At 32.9% G+C, this 20811-nt stretch overlaps 2 protein-coding genes across 2 annotated transcripts; one reads left to right on the top strand and one right to left on the bottom strand.

Moving 5' to 3' along the window:
- Positions 1-8151, top strand: TRIADDRAFT_31791 (uncharacterized protein; the record flags this gene model as incomplete). Its single annotated transcript, XM_002116935.1, has 27 exons — positions 1-192; positions 323-400; positions 2132-2415; positions 2681-2909; positions 3069-3179; positions 3337-3552; positions 3637-3747; positions 3894-3971; positions 4061-4275; positions 4359-4500; positions 4589-4745; positions 4824-4906; positions 4987-5060; positions 5187-5283; positions 5404-5480; positions 5602-5707; positions 5798-5917; positions 5979-6178; positions 6258-6345; positions 6509-6652; positions 6748-6838; positions 6918-7048; positions 7139-7211; positions 7286-7380; positions 7464-7705; positions 7780-7927; positions 8008-8151. The coding sequence occupies 27 exons, from the start codon at positions 1-3 to the stop codon at positions 8149-8151; spliced, it is 3726 nt and encodes a 1241-aa protein (XP_002116971.1).
- Positions 8152-8564: 413 nt separating this feature from the next.
- TRIADDRAFT_14661 (uncharacterized protein) lies at positions 8565-10941 on the bottom strand (the record flags this gene model as incomplete). Its single annotated transcript, XM_002116875.1, has 8 exons — positions 8565-8700; positions 8805-8974; positions 9116-9215; positions 9299-9408; positions 9763-9835; positions 9924-10011; positions 10103-10197; positions 10844-10941. Coding segments are annotated over 8 exons (870 nt in total), but the record flags the coding sequence as incomplete, so codon positions are not given.
- Positions 10942-20811: the final 9870 nt, after the last annotated feature.

Below are 20811 nucleotides of genomic sequence, written 5' to 3'. Positions count from 1 at the left end.
ATGCTTGCCGATATTGAACGCCATGTTGACCAACTTCAAAAATTAATTGTCAGCGATGATCAACCAGCTATTGAAGCTCGATCTGGATCGATTGCTTATACGATCAATTTTGATACTAATTTTGTGGATAGTCCTGCATTCCATTTTGTGGTGAGCAAGTATATCCAGGAAGCGACCATTCAATCGCATTTGGTCAGTATGGAAGACAGGAAAAAATTGTAGTGTTGATTGATTGTAAATTATTTCATTTTAGGCATCATTGTAAGATGTCTTCATCGATCATCCAACTCATTCAATCTTGTCTTGTCTATCATTGCATTAGAATGATTTGTTATTACGAGGTAACGAATTTGCAACGTTATTATATACTTGGAGAAGTTGCTCTCGAGCCATCCCTTTGGTGAGTTCTTTTCAGCCATTCTACGGACGTCCATTTCCTTTATTTATTTATCCTTGTATTCAACTTACCGCTTAAGGCGTTGACAAATTAACTGGTACTCTTCTTCTTTTCTCTGCTTAAACCTTTCCCCCCCCCATCCTATACTTTATCATCCACTCTTGATGGATCCATTGGATCACTCTTACTTTACAAATAATAATAAAATTTTATCAACTTATCCTTGCGTCCTCAAGCAACATTGAAAAGCATACATTGTCGTTGCAACCCATACTTACAGTAGTGCTAATGACAACGTAGAGGTCGAAGAAAAAACAGCGTGTTATAGACTCACTATGGATATAGATAGCCTATCTCCTCAATACTTTACAAGTAATAATAAATTTTATCAACTTATTCTTACGTCCTCAAGCAAGATTGAAAAGTATACATTGTCGTTGCAACCCTTACTTACAGTACTGTAGTGCTGATGACAACACAGAGGTCGAAGAAAAAACAGCGTGTACTAGACTCACCATGAATATAGATAGCCTATCTCCTCAATACAGGAGCGATAGAACAAAATGATTCTTTAACAAAGTTCAACTTCATTGAAAAAATTCATTCCTTCCACTGTATGATAAAAGAATTTCAACTAATCCATAGATAGGCAGCTTTACAGTATCTTCATTAAAACTCCTAGGAGCTAAAAAAGTAATGTACGGTCTTGTAAATTCATGAGAGAAGAATTCGTTACTCTACAAATCTCACCACATCGTAGACTAGTAAAGTGATTGAAAGTGGATTTTACCAATACTTCTACTGCAGTATTCACCTAGCCTACTGTACTGAAAGACTGTTGATAATGGAACTAGTCCACATATTTTCTCAGCCTAATCCTACTCCCATATTATACAATCCAGTATTCTTTCATGATTCCGACTCTTGGTTAAATACAGTGTACAGTAAAGTTTATTCCTGCATTGCATCAACCAGCACGATTAAACATTGGCTGTAGTCGTGCTAACTGCTACTGTATTGCAGTAACAATCCTAGAGTGTTGTAGTGAAGTTATTGAAAGTTCATTTTATCCTTCTATTCTGCCTGCTTAACACGTTGATAAGGCAACTGATCTACTTATTTTCGCAGTTCTAATCCTACCTACATAGAATTAGAATATATATTAGAATTCTGACTCTTGGTTAATAATATAGTAAAGTGATTCCTGTATCGTATCAGCCACCAAGATTACCATTGACTGTTGTCGTATTAACTTCTACTTTGTAGCATTCTACACGTATTTTGCCTTCCTTACATATTAATAAGAGAACTCCATTTTACCCTTGACAATATCACTTTAGATAGAATAAAATGGCTTCATCTTGATTGCCTGAAGAATACCTAGTCAATTGGCGACTTGTTAATGTGATCAAATTAACCTATACTTTTTTTATGACACTCAAACTATCATTAAAGTAAAACAGCTTAGATCAATGGATAGATGCTATGATAGAAATATTGTATCCTAATTTAGTTCCCAATTCACTGCTGATGACACTGTAGCACAGGCGTATAAAGTAGATTGATTGCTATACTTTCAGTCCAACATGTTAACGAGCACTTTATCACCCTATGATTATACATAACTCACCTAAAATGACTCTGATGACCATTAACGGCAAAATAAGGTCGTCCCCATAGAATGGACAGTAGTTCATTTCAACGTCTAAAGAATCACTTACTACATGATGCTAGGTACAACGAAATGACCAGGCCGATAGAAATGAAATCCATCGCAATACCATTCGTGTACTAGATCCAGAAATGAAGAAATTAATTGACTTTATGAAATTCCAAAAACAAGCCGTTGATTTCTTTAAAGATGAAATCAGAAAATTGGCCAATAGTGAACGTATTAAAGAGTTTGTATCAGAGTCTTATTTATTGACTTTGGCCAAAGTGATTAATATGTTTGCTGATCTGGATGCCTTAAAAAATGGCAAAGCATCGGTGAAAAACGACTTTGCATTATACAAAAGGTAACCTATAAATAGAAAGTATAAGTGCAATCATACCTAATATCCAGAATACTGTAGGCAGTATTACATTCTGCAGCGCAGTAGTTTAATTCTAAATGTTAATGATAATAACCGATAAAATCATACGTGTTAGAGATGATTTTCCTTGAATAGATAATGTTAAATTCTACTGGGTAATCTCTTGAATTCTAAAATTGCAATTAACGGATAAAATGATGTATAGCAGACAATTTGTTTAATCAATTCACTACAATTTATTTGCTAGAGCGTGCACAATCATTAAACACGCCATTATTGAAGGCGGTGGTATTAAAGATGCGCAAGACTTCTCGCTCTTTTTAGCTTCTCAGGATGCCATCACGACTGGCCTCAAGAAACAATTAGAGGAAATTAATGGTTTTGAAGATGTCTTAGCAGAAGTAATCAATTTATGTATTAACTTCTATGAAAACAAGAAATACATGACTCCTAAGGGAAAATTCATGCTATTAAGGGTTAGTAAATTATACAGTACCTGTATTTCAACCTTGTAAGTAACAGTTGTACGTAGAATTGTACAGTACAGTATAACAAGGATTACATTATCAAATTGATTCGATAAAATAATCCTAAGCAACAGTTTAAAAAGATGATTTGAAAACATGTTGACATAGGTTATGGGATATAGCCTATACCTGATCGATGGCAATAAAGCTAATATTCATAAATGGGATCCAAAAAAGAAGATACCACTGAATTTAAACAAAATTGATCGCTTTTTCGTTGTAAGTCAATTTCTTCAAATAATGACTAGAAAATACTTACAGTACAACAATGATAGCTATCAAAATCCTACGTATACATAGGGTACCGTTTAATAGCATAGTAATGCCCATTATAATCAAAGAGATGTGAGAATAATCAATTATTATTGCCAAATAGCAAAGACCAGTTATACCAGTAAGCGGTGATATGGCTATTTCTTTGTCGTCATATATTCGTAAATGCCCTCATTATGACCCAACTAAATGGTCATGCACGATGGAAAGTGTTGAAGACAAAGCTAGATATCAATTTGATCTATCCGTTCGTGAAATTCATTATGATAGTAAACAACTACTACTTGAATTATCTCAAGTCAAGAAAGCTTCAGAAGGGGTAATAAGGCATTTACTGATCTTGTAGTGTCTTTGCTGCTACTATCGACTTACCATGAGACCTTTTAATGTATGCATTTTATAGGCAAAGAAAATGGATCGGGCAAGTGCTATCGAACATCATAGGCAGTTATTTCGGCACGCTTCTCGTGGATTAACGTTGATATCCACATGGACAACATACATATTTGAACAGGTTATTGAAGTTAATTAACTAAGCGTAATGTGTATTTATGATTTGCTAGGCGTTAGACCTGTAGCTATGTCTATCAATACACGTGTAACGTCATTTAAAAGTAATATAAACTTTAATTACTCTTTTTAATTGTCAACGGACTTCAGTACTCGTACAAATTGCTACATCCTACAAGTAGCACCATTAACGGTAGTTGCCCAAAAGATGCCGAAGAATATGAAAGGGTAAATTTTTATCTGGATTCGTAGCATTTATGTCTTGTTTGATTCGCTGAAATTTTTATATGCGTATGATAATTTTATCTGATGTGTAGGCTACCAGATATAACTACTCTCCAGAGGAAAAATTAGTCCTCATTGAGCTTATTGCTGCCATCAAAAGCATAGAAAAACGATTAAATGAATTGGAACCAATCCTAATGGAATCTATCAGGCGAGTCATACACATGGATATCCAAACCTTGGTACAGCAGCAGTTGCGTCCAATCATACGTGTAGCCGTTAAAAAGAAAAAGACCGTCTTGAAAGAGTTAGTGGCGAAACTATTAGGCTAGAATCAATTAAATTCCGAACAAACATTTAATATTCTTTTAATTTTTAATTTTAACCTAGCGTCCTTATTTGTATTCGCCGAACATGTGCTGATTGGTTGCAAGGATCAGAACCAGATGACCCTGCTCTTCGAGGAGAAAAAGATCCCAAAAATTATACCGTAGAAGTTCCTTTACGAAGCTGCGGACCATCCAGTACACAGGTAGAATTAAAATGCTGAAAAGTATGCCTCAAGTGGTAACTTTTATCTAAATAATAACATAATTGCAAATTATGTTATTCATTTGTAGTTGTACCTGGTTCGAACTTTCCTAGAGTCAATTATTTCCGAAAAGGGTGGTATGAGCCGAAAGCCAATGCGTAAGGACTTAGATCCCGGCACAATATCGCTAATTGAAGAATTTTTGAGTCGCTCATTCTCTTATAATCATCTATTGAATTACGGTGGTACGTCTAAAATGTTGCATAAACTCTTTAGTTCACTACAATGCAAATAGATTCACATGTTTGCAAATATTTCTGCAGAGGTTATGCGAGAATGTTGCGATCTTTCACAGTTATGGTACAGGGAATTCTTCTTAGAGATGACAATGGGCAAGAGAATACAAGTAAATATGATTCTTGCTTACTGATAGATAAACAACGCTAGGTTCTAATTATTACTATTTTGATATGGCAAATATCTTAGTTCCCAATAGAAATGTCCATGCCATGGATACTAATTAGCTATATTTTGGAGTCCAAAGAGCCTTCACTTGTCGAGTAAAAAAAATTTTATCGATTTTTTTCATATGCAAGCTGTATGGCACTTAACAACTGATATATCAGTGAAGATACAGAAGTAATACTTTTTTACTAAGTTATACCCTCTCATGTTGTTCCTTTTAGATTTATACTTTATCCGTTGGATTTATATAATGACAGCGCCAATTTTGCCCTGTACAGATTTCGACGCCAACATCTATTCGATGAAATTGAGGCAGAGGTATATCCAGTAGTATTTTGGCTTTTCTCTTTAGCAACAGTGAAAATTCCGTATACCCCTTAATTTTCTTAAAAACTTTTAAGGATTATAACTGTACTGCCCACAATATCATTTTTGTAGGTGAATTTATGTTTCGATCAACTGGTTTACAATATAAGCGATCATATTTACAGTTATTACAAAACTGTTGCAGGAAGGTTTGTATTATGATTAAATAATGCCATTGCACTATGTAATCCTTAATTTTAATATAAACTACTATTGCGATACTTATTCATGAGTGATATGCGCTAAAATGATCACGAATTTATATTATAGTATGATATTAGATAAGCGGTTTCGCAGTGAAGCTCCATCTGCATCACAACTACGTCCCGCACCAAGTAATCGATACAAGAGTATTTTACAGCAGAAGCATGTTCAGGTATAACATGTGTCTTGCAAACTGCAAGCACTGTTGAATATACAATTGGCAACAGGAAATATTAATGCCTGTTTAAAATGCTTGGTTCAGCTTTTAGGCAGAAATATTGATATGAATAGACTCATAACTCAAAGGATAAATTCCGCAGTCCAAAAATCATTAGATATAGCCATCAATAGATTTGAAAGCAAAGCCATTTGCGGAATAATAGTAAGTTAAATTTTCGATCTTTGTAATGAAATTAAACTAACTTTATGATGCATTTACATAGGAACTTGAAACACTGATCAATGTTAATAAACAAGCACATAAAATGATGTCGGAATTTCTATCGCTCACATCATTTGATCTTATGCTACAAGAGGCAGACCATTCAATTTCGTCACCTTATGGACGGATAACCTTGCACGCTTACTCTGAATTGTATTATGATGTTATACCCAACTATTGTTATAACTCCACAACGAATAGGTTATTTGTTAAATTAGATTTAAGAAGAGTTACAATTACCAGCTAATGAATCTATTTAATAATCAACCGTTTTTGACAGATTTGTTAGAACAAAATTCACTTTCGTGGATGAAGTAGAAAGAGAACCGGCGTCAAGGTGTCAGCATCATCAGCTATTCGGTACCAAGGTAAATAATGTAGGCCGGCTGTAGTTCAAAAATGTCGATCACGAAAACATTCACCTTACACCTGGTTCTAGATTAATAATGATATCGCGTTTTAAATTTACTTTCGCTTAAATGCTTTAAAGTATCGATTATTAACGTCCAGTATTGTTTTACACCTCAATAGGCCCTAAATGCTGCTTATTCAGCTATATTTTCCTTGTACGATGGTTATATTGGAATGCCTCATTTTGCCTCTATTGTACGCCTTGTACGCCATAGAGGCATCACAGAAGTTATTAGTGATCTATTAAAGCTTGTAGTAAACTCTGTAAGTTATTAAAACTATGCGTATACATTTAGAAGGCATTGACATATAATGCTCAACGTCTATAATAATTAAACATATTTTGTATACCGTAACAGTTACATAGTGCAACAATGGAATATTGTCGGGTTTTAATGAATGGGTTGCCAAAGAAATGTCATCTGCCACGATTTGATTACGGTTCGGCAGGTATGTGGCGTACTGAAATGATAGGCTACAATCATCAAAAGAAGTTAACGTCTTCGTACGTCTTATTTCAATTTTCTAGGAGTTCTTGATTACTATCACGCGCAGTTGAAGGATATTTTACAATATCGTGAATTAAAGATGGACGTATTTCAACAATTTAGAGAAATAGGCAATTCGGTCGTATTTTGTATGATGATTGATCAGGCGCTGGTAAGTTCGTCAGTTTTTTAAGTTATCTATTAAACGTTTTTGGTACGTTTGATTTGCAGGCCATTTCATGAAATATATTACACTTTTTAGCAACTAGAGAATATAGCGGTTGGTATTCAGTCAGCTCCCTTTTTAGGAAGAATACCGACGCCTTTTTTGAAAGGTTATTTCCAATATGCCTGTAAGCAGCAGGGTTTTTAATTTTAGCTATACTCAGAATTCACATGCGTTTTTTAGAAGGAGAAAAGAAGCAGAAGAAGGTGCAATCAATTCGCGAGCGTAATATTCCATTTTTTGTGGATTCACTTATGAAGCAGCTTGGAAGCAAATCAGTAAGCCATCTGTATTGATGTATTTACTTGTGTCAGTTAATTCATGAAATCATTAAAGATGCAACTTAATTTTTTTTTTGCAGCAATTAAAAAGCGTAAAAGATAGCTTATCTTTCTTGTCTGAGCAAATACGAAGTAGTAAAGTTTCACTTACCGAAGCTTTCCTAGTTGAAATGAAAAATAATTTGGATGATCAAATTTGGGTTGGTCCACCTCCTGAAAATGGAGTTATACACATCGAAGAGTGCAATCAATTTCATCGAGTGTGGAGTGCTATTCAGTTTGTCATTTGTTTACCACTGCGAGAAAATGAACTCACTGTCGAGTATGTAAACTACCTGCGCTAAATAGTATCAATGTCTCATTTTAATCATTTTTATCGTATATTTTTCTTTATAGGGAAACTTTTGGTGATGGTTTAACTTGGGCAGGATGCACATTGATTGCTCTATTGGAACAAAGCAATCGTTTTCGAGCTTTAGATTTCTGTTATCACATATCGAGGGTGCATCAAATTGATAGAAAGGATGCAGATGTAGCTGGGGTGGTAAGTACTGTACTATGATAATACGTAGTTTCAATGACGATTTCTATAAATATCAACTTAACTTGAAATTTTATTGGTAGCCGTTGCGGAGGTTAGTGGAAAGAATTAATGCCTTTTGGAAACTGAACGATCAAGTATTCACAGTAATATCACGATACTGCAAGACTTCTGAAAGCGAAGTTAGAACATTTGACCCCCCAACAGTTGATCAAGATGATTGGTAGATGTTGGTTATTAATGTTAATCATGATTCAGCAACAAAAAAATTCATGCTGTCCTAGCTCCTAACCCTAACACTACTCCAATGATCGAATAGTATCTGACACTATTTGCAAATTCATTTTAATTATTATTTTGCGGGTAGGCATTTTTTTCATATGCAAATATTTTTTATTTAAATTTTTGATCCAAGGAACTAATTAATTAAAAGACAAATGAAAATATATATAATATGTGTATGGAATATGTACATTGATAAAATTTTACCACTATATGTCAAAAAATGAATAAATTATAAATCGGAAAAAAAATCCGCACGAAGAGATTCATTCTTATTCTTTTTTGCTTTCTTGCTAAATTTCTTAGTAAATTCTTGACTATTTTCGTGGCTAAGTGTTGAATTTGTAAAATTTGCCGTATCCCAAAACTTAATTTTAGCGTCATGTGCGCAACTAGCAAGTAGGTTGAAATTGGATACTCGTAATTTCTCTATTGGAAAGTCTCCATGATCTCCAAGGACACCAAGTAATCGATTCGGATGTATACTCACAGCTCTATAATTACAAGCACAAGAACAATCGAGGGCATACGTATAATTAAAAATAAGATCGAAGACAATGTTAGTAACAACAACGCCAGCAACATTTAGCCTGTCTACCTTATCATACCATCCATAGAACCAGTGCAAATTACATTTTCAGATATTTTTGTGCAAGTATCAACGGACATCGGATGTCCCGGGAATCGATCGCTCATGTCACCCCATTGATCCCATGAATAAATATTGATAATGCCATCTCCTGTTCCACACACGACCTTGTGACCACCCTTAATTTAAAAAATGAAATGCGAAATAAGAATAACATATGTAAAGGTGCAAGCTCAGCTTTAGAAATTAACTAACAGAACACACTCTTGCAGTGAACATACAAGATTTTTAACAACATAAATGAACTAGCTTTAAACTACCTTAATAACAGATACACAAAGTAATTCAGATTCTTGATTATCCGATTTTTCAATTAACTTCCTCTGACCTACATGAAAGACTGATAGTACGCCATCTCCACTATTGATAATAAAACGTTGATTATAAAATTAGTTATCGAAAGGCATTTTAACTTCAAATTTGCCACTCCTTTTATACAATACCTGGCAGCAAGGAGTGTTTTACTATTACCAACATAATCGAAATCGGCAATGAAATCATTGTTTTCTTTGACTTCCATGATGCATTTGCCTTTTTTTCTTAAGTCCCATATCTGCTATTTATTATAACAAAATTAGCAACATTAGTGTCAATACTATACATTCATGAGGCTGCTTGAACCGAAATAGATTAAAATGGTGTAATACGAGTAGTGCACGATGTCATTAGATTGCATGATCTACGAAAAAAGAAGTAGAATACTGCTCAAGCTGTAAAAGTTTCAATGCAAATTTGTAACTACATACATATAAGTGTAGGTAACGTAACTATTCCGCATATTTTAGATACTGTACATACGAGTAAATTACTACGGTTTACAAAATTTTAACAACTTGATTTATTGAATTTTTGACAGCATCATAACATTGAAAAGCTGCAACTTAAGAATAAGAATACGGTTCATAACCTTCACGAAACCGTCATCATCACCACTGGCTATTAAATGCTCTTCTATAGTTCGCATGGTATATATCGGTGATCTGAAATGAATACATATGAAACGCTTATTAATCTATATTTATATACGACAAATAATCGAAACGAAGGTAGTATCAGGGACAGGCTTACGAATGCGCTTTTAAGAAGCTGAGATGAACTTTTCCGGTTTCTATATTGACCAGGCATATCGATTTATCTTTGGATGCAGTATTCAGAGCTAATTGCGAGATTAAGTCAGCTTCAATACCTAATTATTAATATTAGCAAAATTCATAATCCACTAATGAACTTCAATGGTAATAACATACATTGACCATCCAAGGAGAATGTAACAGCTCTGCATGACTTTTTATGATGATCAAATTGATGCAAGAGTTTGTTACCATCCACAGAATAAGAATATCTGTAACGAATAAAGCCAACGCATTTTAATTTTGAGACATCAAAAGTGAATCATTTAATTTTGTAGATCATATGCTGTGACATGTAAGCAGCAGTGCAGTAAAAACCCTTATGCATATACACTGTACAGTATATGTGAGATGAAGAAGCAAGCAGTTTTTAGAATGCCAGTAGCATAACAGTGTTATAAAGGATTGTAAAAGGTTCAATAACTCAACTCAACGCTATGATAATTACCAGGGGATAATTGATATCATTATAAAAATTGTTATCAAAAGTTGGGTGAATTTGCAAGAAATAACCCCAGTCAGAGTGACTAAAAGCCGTGGTCTATCATGAACAAGATTGAATGGTTTATCCTGTATTAAGAAAAATTAGGTAATTACTCCTATCAACATCCTTCAACAGTGCTACAGAAAGCCTGCAACAACGGTCAAGTAAACGTTGGTTATGCAAGTAAAAATACGTATGAATATGACTTTTAGCATGAAATGAGTGTCGTCCAAGCAGTTTAAGGCACATTTTCTTGTCGCATTGCAAATGTAACGTATCAGGCGTGTACTAAAGCAGTTCTCCAATAAGAATGATTATCATCGATGTAACAGGCATTGCATCTTTCTAACGAAGTGACTATTTATTGGCATTACATTCGAACAGAACCATCTATCAGGCCAGCAGCAATCATTGGCTGTACTGGATGAAAATTAATATCAAATATTGGATGAGGAAATTCGATATCAGGCGGTACCATTTGCCCTCCATGATCGTCCGACTCCTACCAGCATCGACATTGACATGTAGCATTGATCAATAGAAAGAAAAGCATGGTAAGAGGTCTGCCTAATCATAACGATTTCAAATTGAAAATAGACAACAACTTGAAAGTATTCTATATTTCATACATCATCATTCCTAGCTCTACGCTTGAAGGTCTTCTTCTTGTCTAGGCCCTCCATCGTTAGCTCGTTAATGCCTTGAGATCGTGGAAGGGAAAGTGGAAATGCTTGGCTGCCAGTATAAGACATTACTGTATTGTAGTGGAGTGAGCATCCTATACTGTATCCTATGAAAACCTGCAATAGACTGGTGGAACCAGTAGCGTTATGATTTCTCTTTCCTTTACACCAATTTCACTGGTAAAATTGAGCCGAATACAACACTAGACTGCAATGACTATGAAAAATTGTTCTACTCTGCGAACGTCAAATCTGCATCAGCAGTTTTCATACAGGACAATACTCTACTGTTCCATACCATAGTGCGATCCATACTGTATCATGAGAATGTCTTGTGTACTGTACACTGTATAGGCAAGGACGACTAAATCGGAACCTTTATAGTTATCCCACTACGATGGTCTCTGATCGCACGGGAATATTTCCCATCGACGGATAAATGCAAACTTTCCAATCTCAGCGACCATAATTGCTCATCAAATTATGAACCAGGTCTTTCTGCAACTAAGCAAGACGATATTATAGTGTAACATATCATACTCTGTCAGGTCAGGGACTACCGTACCAAAACAGAAACTTTTTAGTAGTCCCTGGTACAATGATCGCTGGTCGCAGAGTGATATTCCGATTGACGGATAAATGCAAACTTTCCAATCTCAGCGACCATAGTTGCTCATCAAATTATGAGCCAGATCTTTCCATAACTAAGCAAGACGACACTATAGTGTACCATATCATACACTATCAGGTCAGGGACCACTGTAACAAAGCAGGAACTTTTTAGTTGTCCTTGGTACAATGATCGCTGGTCGCAAAAAGATATTCCAATCGACGGATAAATGCAAACTTTCCAATCTTAGCGACCATAGTTACTCATCAAATTATGAGCCAGGTCTTTCTACAACTAAGCAAGAGGACACTATAGTGTATCATATCATACACTGTCAGGTCAGGGACCACTGTAACAAAGCAGAAACTTTTTAGTAGTCCCTGGTACAATGATCGCTGGTCGTAGAGTGATATTCCGATTGACGGATAAATGCAAACTTTCCTATCTCAGCGACCATAATTGCTCATCAAATTATGAGCCAGGTCTTTCCACAAATAGACAAGACAATACTATAGCAATGTAGCAGGCAATGAACTAGCACAAATAAAAGAATAGATTTTAGAATACAAAGTATCCTTCGTAGTTTATTTAACAAAGAGAATTACTTTCGATATATTATGATAATAATTGTCGGACGTATTATTAAGTGTTGATTTATTCCATACGATAATTAAACTGAGAATATCCAGTTTTGTATTACTTGATTAATGAATTTATCTATAACTTTTTTAAATGTTAATTAAATACGGCAGATGATTACAGAAAAAAAAGTATATTAGACATTGACTTGTAACTTAATCTTCATACTCTGCTTTCGATTGATGACTTTATTATCGTCTAATATTAAGATATAATACTGTAAGATTTCGTTTACAAGACTTCAAGCATCGCATTAGAAAGTTATACCCTATCTATTTTAATCTATTTAGTTACAACAGTAACTCTGTCGTTATTTGCTATGAATCCATTGATTTGGTTGAAATTTGATTATAATATCAGGCAAGAATTTATAACTGTTTAAAATGTGCTTACGTACTTAAAAAAAAAACACTAGTACATAAATAAAAGTAACGAATGAACATTATTTGCGTACCAAATTTATAATCTTTATTATTGCTAATAAAATCAGAATTCTTGACTAAATTGGAGCGTGATATTACAAAAGATTGATCTTGTTAGTAGTTCTTTCATTTTTGGCATACCGTAATAATAGTTCCAAGTAATCCTGGTTGAACTACACTAAGTGTATGTTACGGCACATTACCATGATTTGGCAGATTTACTGTACATACTGTATATATTTACATACAGTTACAGAGTCGAACAGCTGCATGTATTATAGATGTATGTTTTTGCTTATTTATAGAACTTTACTGTATTATAAAAGTTAAATTGAATAACTTAATAAGCTGTACTATTCATAGCTTGAAAGTCTTACTTTAAAAGAAAAAGTATGCAATTTTACAATATGTTATCCTAGAGAACATAGTATTTCGAGCTTAAGTGTAAACGAGTAGAAGGATGTATAAATGAATTATTGAACTGACTACAACTTTAAATTTAAAAAACTATAATTGATACGATACCATATCCAAAGAAGTTCATATGATACTAACCATGTAAATTAAATACGGTACCCACTATCAACGTAAGATTACCATAAACTATGGGAAAAGGTCATCGCCAATTTTTATACGAGTGCAATCAAGGAACCGATTTTTTATATATATATACATACATACACAACAAGCGTGAACATGAGAATCTGCTATCTTTTTGAACACCATAGGAATTTAATTTTAAAATGCCTATAAAGTGCCATATTTATTACTGTTGATACGGGCTCCGATAAAAATATAATTTGGCTCCTTTTATACATTAATCAATAGTAGTAATAGTATACGTATAAATTATAGAAAGAATTTAGAAACTTTTAAAACAATGAATTCGATTATTTTCATGTCAGTATCTACAGTAATTTGACGCTGACCTATTGTTTTAATACATTAATTGCAAGAAAATTTAACCAATATAATAATTGATAATGATGCCGACTCATTAAACATGTAAAAATTACGACGGCGGAAGATAAAATAATTTCTCAATTGAATATTAGGTGATATTGATTTAATTTTCGAAAACGCAATTTCGTTCCTTGATTTTCAGTAAGTCTTATCCTTATATCAATGTAATTTATCAATAGTCCTGTTTAGTCAAGTTAAAAACGAAGTTATTTAATGCGCTATCCTACTCATATGGTTAACCTTTGGGTACTTATAGAAATTTTTTGGTCGTAAATGTACGACTTTTCATAACCACGAATAAAAGAATAGATTTTAGAATACAAAGTATCCTTCGTAGTTTATTTAACAATAAGAAATAGTTTAGATGTCATGATAATAATTATCAGACGTGTTATTAAATTTTATTTTTTATTTCATACTACAATTAAACTAAGAATGTCCAGTTTTACATTACTTGATTCACGAATTTGTCTAGAACTTTTTAAATCGTGAATTGAATACAATAGATTAGGAAAAGAACGTACGTTAGAGATTGACTTATTAGTTAATTTTTTACTGTTGATGGCCAGGTTATTATCGAATATGGAAATATAATACTGTAAGATTTCGTTTAAAAAACTTCAAACATCGATTGTAATTTGTAAGAATCTTTTTAACATCATAGGAATTTTCAATTCAAGTATATCTTGAATTATGAACAATACTAATGCTAATGTTTCCCAAAGATGGAGCGGATTAGAAGTACATCAATATGTAGTTGTATGTGCTATTCCAGTATGTTTCATCGCTTCGATTCTTAATATGCTGATTGCCTATCTGTTGGTAACAAAAAACTGTTTTAAAAAACCTACCTATCGTCTAATACTCGTTTCAGTAATATCCGATACTCTTTCGTCTATTACACTCTTTATTGGCTATAGCTTAATGACTTTCAGCCATATAAACCTTTATCAAGGGTCGCTGATGTGCAAAATTTTTGTATTTATTGCCTTTGCGTCATTTGGAGTTTCCATCATGAACTTAACATTAATTAGTGTTGATCGCTATTTCGTTATTGCAAGACCGTTATCGCCGTTTTATCGAAAATATAAAATCCAATTTCTCGTCGTATGCGAATTATTCATTTGTATAGCGTCGATATCGTCAACATCGCCAGTCTTGGTTTACGGTTCTACTTATTCACATTCAACGACTTTCTGTGATTTTACGAATATTACGCCGGCTGTAGCTGTATGGGAAATACTACTTTCGTTCATCCTATACATTATTCCAGTTTCAACCATGGCTGTAATGTACATAAAATTAGTTACAATCCATAAGAATCATATCCGACCGGGTTGCATGGTATCCAAACGAGCAGAAATGCAAAAAAAGCAAAAGAAACGATTTACTAAAGTTTTAATTAGCATAACACTTTCTACCGTATTAATTACTTGGCCCCATTTTGCTACCTTAATTGGCACTGCTGTAACGCGAAAAACAGTTTATCAAGTATCATTAGAAAGTCATATCTTATACATTTTAATCTATTTAGGTATAGCGGTAACTCTATCGTTATTTGCTGTCAATCCATTGATCTTGTTGAAATTTGATCATCATATAAGGCAAAAGTTTATAGCTTTATTAAAAAAAAGCTAACATACTCAAAAAAAAAAGCACCAACTTTTAAATGAAAGTGACTTATGAAATATTATTTCCGTACCAAATCTGTAATCAATGTAAAGTACCTGTCCATAAAATTCGAATTCTTGGCTAAAGTGGTAGAGTAAAACTAGAACACATTGATCTTATTGGTAGTGCTTTCATTTTTGGTATGCCGCAATAATAGTTTTCGGCAATCCTATTTTAGGCACGCCAAGTGTAACCACAGCCCTTCAGACTATTGGACGTGCTGCAGCATATTCTTCTATTATTCGATCTCGTTTTATCCCGATATTTCGAAAGCCTAATAAATCCCCAGGAAAAGAATATATAATTATTACAATTAATAGCGGATACGTCTCTCTTTGAAGATTCTGTATCTACCGTATCTAGCACCAAGTGCCTCTTATTTTACGATATTGAACACAATATTACAGCTTAACAAATTTTCATTTTACTAATTAACAAAACTTTATTATTAATTGATTAAGCTCTCACTTTAAGTAAAATTCTTTAAAAATTACTCAGTGTGTATTCTTAAAGACGTACAGGTTTAGGATTTGATAATGCAGGCATAGATTGATACAACTATTTATCGCTTAATTTTTAATCTCAGCAATATTTTAAACTTGGCTGCAACTTGAAATATTAGCAATAACAATATAACGGTAATTTTTATATCGATCGATAGGATTATAGTTGCATTAATAAGTTATCATATCTGCTATTCCAATGTCTGCATTGCTTTAATCCTTAATGCATCGATTGCTAATCTTTTGGTAACAGCGAAGTATTTTAATAATGGTGATTATTGCTGAACGCGTACTTGTTTTAGTACTATTCAATTTTATTTTGTCTATTAAAGGATCTATCGATTGTATTTGGTAGCTTTCGGCCTTACAAAATATCTTCAAGAGATACCGATATATAAAGCTATTGCGCCCGTATTTATCGTTTTTTCGCCATTTAAAAAACTTTCATCATAAATTTATCATTATTATAATTAGTATGAATCATTATTGAGCCAAAGCATAGTAAGACCTTTATCGTAGTTTTATCGAAAGCATAGAAATGAATTTTTCAGCATATGAGAACTATTTAATTACATACCCTTGATGCCGTCAACATTGCATCTCTTGGTCTATGCTTCCACTCATTTTCAGCCAACAGTTTTCTACGATATTGCAATTATTACTTAGGCTGTAGCTAAATAGGAAATTATACTTTCTTTTATCAAATATATTGTTCCTGTTTCAATCATAGTTCTTATTTACATTCAATAATTATAATTGATTGGGTTGTATTCCATCTAATCGAGCAAGTACAAAAATATAACCAAAGAAACAATTTAATATAGTTTTAATCAACACAACACTTTCTACCGTAATAATCTAGACATATTTTGTTGGTTCACTGTAACCTTATCAGTATTTAATAGTAATTCATTAATCAGGTTGAAATCGGATCTCCATTATGAATTTAAACCTTGAACTCTGCTGAAAGGTGCTCAAAGACTTGAATGAATGTTGTATGTAACTGAGATCCACAAATTTGCAACAATTTTGGGACCAAACTCCTAATCTACACGCTTACTAAAAATTCAAATTTAATTCTATTAGTAACACTTTTACTTTGGTACATAGTAATAGTGCGCGCATATTTTTTTCGAATCACGTACAATTTCCGTTAAAACTCTTCACGGCACTCGCGCAGGTACCACTACTGTTGTCTTCCATTTTAGAATCAGTATTTTCAAGATTAACCAGAAGAAATTCACAAACGCTCTTATACCGTTGACGAGCATATATGAGTATACTCTGTTCTTAATATTTTGTATATAATTGTTATACATGATTTATAGATGATATAAAAACGTAATGAATAAATAGCCTACTATTCAAAATAAACCTCGAAGGAGTTACTATGCATAATAACCGGCTGGGTGTGGCTATTATGCATAATAGCCAAACTGATCGGTTATTATCCATATTAGCCGGCTATTATGCATAATAGCCGGCATTCTGGTTTTAGCCAGAACATATATCTTTCGTGGTTACTTATAACCTAATCAAGCATTATATAATTATTATTGCCATTATATTACTGTTCGTTTTATAAATAGTGTTTTCTAAATTGTTGCATTAGCAGTTTACAAAATATACAGTTAGAATTTACGAAACACTAACGGTAGAAATTTCTCATTACATCCTCTAAATATGACCAGCGAAGCCAACGGCCGTGTTTTATTATTGCTGGCAAACCGTTGGGCCGTTTCGTTGGCCATTGATCTGATTTTATCTACGATAAAAGTCCATACTGTACGCTGCTTGAATTGGCACCCTCCGTAATAGTTCTCTTACGCCCAAGAATATAACTACATATAGCAGCAGAACCAAATCGCTGCGTATATTATAGATGTATTTGCTTACTCCTAGGATGTTCCTGTATCATAAAATTTAAAATAATAATTTAACAAACTGTATTATTTAGAACTTAAAAATTTCAGTTTAAATGAAAAGGCATAGAAGTTTTTAATATGCTATCCTTGAGAAAGCAGTAGTTCCAAATGTAACCGTCAATAAGTAGAAGGATATACGAGTATAAATGAATTATTGAATTTTCGGAGCATTATACCTATGTGAAATGAACTAACTATAATTCAAATTTTCAAGCGAAAATAGTTATTAATAATATGATTTTATATCATTAAGTCAAAGCTGCGAAATAACGTGTGAATCGTTAGAAACTAAGTTATATTTTCTAAATTTACCTGTGTCGGTAATATTCATAAATTTGCTTGTTTGCATATTTGGTATATATTGCTAGTTAACACTACTGGTGAAGAATATTATTTATCTAGATTAATTGATAAGATTTCATATGACTACCATTTTAATTTGAAAACTGCAAATATGAATCTAGGTCCAAAGGAGTTCATATGCTATTAGTTATATAAATTAAGAGCGGTGCATGCTATCAACGTAAGATTGCCATGTACTATGGGAAATTTCATTACTAATTTCATAACTTTGAGCAGCAGAAAAAGATTTAATTTTACGATGTTTATTAAATACCATATTTATTGCTGTTGATACAGGTGCCGATACAGGTATGATTTTCCTCATTTTTATACATTAATCAATAGTAGTGATAGCATACGTATAAATTACATAAAATGAAGAAATTTTTAAAGCAATGAATTCAATTAGTTTTATTCATAGGATCTAACTTGACGCTGACCTATTGCTTCAATCCATTAATAGCTATAAATATAACCATTATAGTGAAAGATAACCATGTTGACTCATTATATAAGTAAAAATCGTGATGGCGGTCGACAAAATAATTTCTGAATTGAATATCAGACTGACGTTGATTTTTAATTCCTAAAAGGAATTTTTGTTACTTAATTTTCAACAAGTCTCGTCCCTACATTAATGCAGCTTGTCAGCAGTTCTGTTTAGCAAAGTTAAAAATCGATTTATTTAATGCACTATTCTACCCGTATATTTAACCTTTTGAATAACTATAGGTTTTGTTCATCGTAAATATAGTACTTTTTCGTAAAAATAAATAAAAGAATGGATTTTCGAATTCAAAGTACATTTCGTAGTTTATTTAACAAAGAGAATTAGTTTAGATATTGACATAATAATTACCAGACGTATTTTAAATTTGCTTTATTTCACATTGTCATTGAACTAAGAATATCTAGTTTTACAATACTTGATTAACGAATTGTCTAGAACTTTTTAAATCGTTAATTAAAAACAGTAGATTAAGATAGAAAAAACTGTATGTTAGAGATTGACCTGTAATTGGACTTTGATACTTTTTTTCTATTAATAGCTATGTTATTATCAAATATTGAGATATAATACTGTAAGATTTCGTTTATAAAACTTCAAGTATCGATCGCATTTTGCTAAAGTCTTTCAACATCATATAAACTTTCAACTAGAGTATAACTTGGAACATGAACAGCACTAATGCTAATGTTTCTCAGCGATGGAGCGGATTAGAATTATATAAATATGCTGTTGTATGTGCAATTCCAGTATCTTTTATCGCATGGATTTTTAATATATTGATTGCCTATCTATTAATAACAGTAAAGTATTTTAGAAAGCCTACCTATCGCCTAATACTCGTTTCAGTAATATCCGATGCTCTTTCGTCTATTGCAATCTTTATTGGCTACAACTTGATAACTTTCAGCAAGATAAACCATCATCAAGGGTCGCTGATATGCAAAACTTTTTCGTTTATTGCTTTTTCATCATTTGGAGTTTCCATCATGAACTTAACATTAATTAGTGTTAATCGCTATTTCGTTATTGCAAGACCGTTATCGCCGTTTTATCGAAAATATAAAATCCAATTTCTCGTCGTATGTGAATTATTCATTTGTATAGCGTCGATATCGTCAACATCGCCAGTTTTGGTTTATGGTTCTACTTATTCACATTCAACGAGTTTCTGTGATTTTATGATTATTACGCCAGCTGTAGCTGTATGGGAAATTCTGCTTTCCTTCATCCTATACATTATTCCAGTTTTAATTATGGCAGTCATTTATATAAAATTAGTTAAAACACATACGAATCAAATCCGACCGGGTTGTATAGCATCAGATCGAGCAGAAATAGAAATAATGCAAAAAAAACGATTCACTAAAGTTTTAATTAGCATTACACTTTCTACCGTATTAATTGGTTGGCCGCAATTCGCTACCTTAATTGGATCTGCTGTAACTAGAAAAACAGCTTATCAAGTATCATTAGAAAGTCATGCTCTATATGTTTTAATCTCTTTAGGTTCAGGAGTAACCCTATCACTATTTGCTGTGAATCCATTGATTTTGTTAAAATTTGATCATCATATTAGGCGAGAGTTTGTATCTCTATTAAAAAAGTGCTTATGCACTTAAAAGAACAGCACCAGTATATAAATGAAAGTGACTAATGCAACATTTTTTTCGTACTAAATTTGAAATCTATATATACTGTACTTGTTGATAAAATTCGAATTGCTAACTAAACTGGTAGAATAAAATTAAAACAGATTGATCTTCTTGGAAGTACTTTCATTTTTGGTATGCTACAATAATAGTTCTCGGCAATTCTATTTTAGTAGTGCTAAGTACATCATCACAACCTTCATACTTTTGTACCTGCCACAGTATATTCTTCTATTATTCGATCTCATTTTATGCTAATATTTTGAAACCTTAACAAATCCTCAAGAAATGGATATATAAATTAATAACTAATACGTCTTTAAAGATTCAGTATATAAGGTATCTACCACCGAGTGCCAGTTACTTTACTATATTTAACACGACATTGCAGCTTAAGAAATTTATTTTACTGCATTATTAACTG

The sequence above is a fragment of the Trichoplax adhaerens genome, genomic scaffold (assembly GCF_000150275.1).
Source record: "Trichoplax adhaerens TRIADscaffold_19 genomic scaffold, whole genome shotgun sequence".
Lineage (NCBI taxonomy): Eukaryota > Metazoa > Placozoa > Uniplacotomia > Trichoplacea > Trichoplacidae > Trichoplax > Trichoplax adhaerens.
This window is presented reverse-complemented; position numbering and strand designations above follow the sequence as displayed.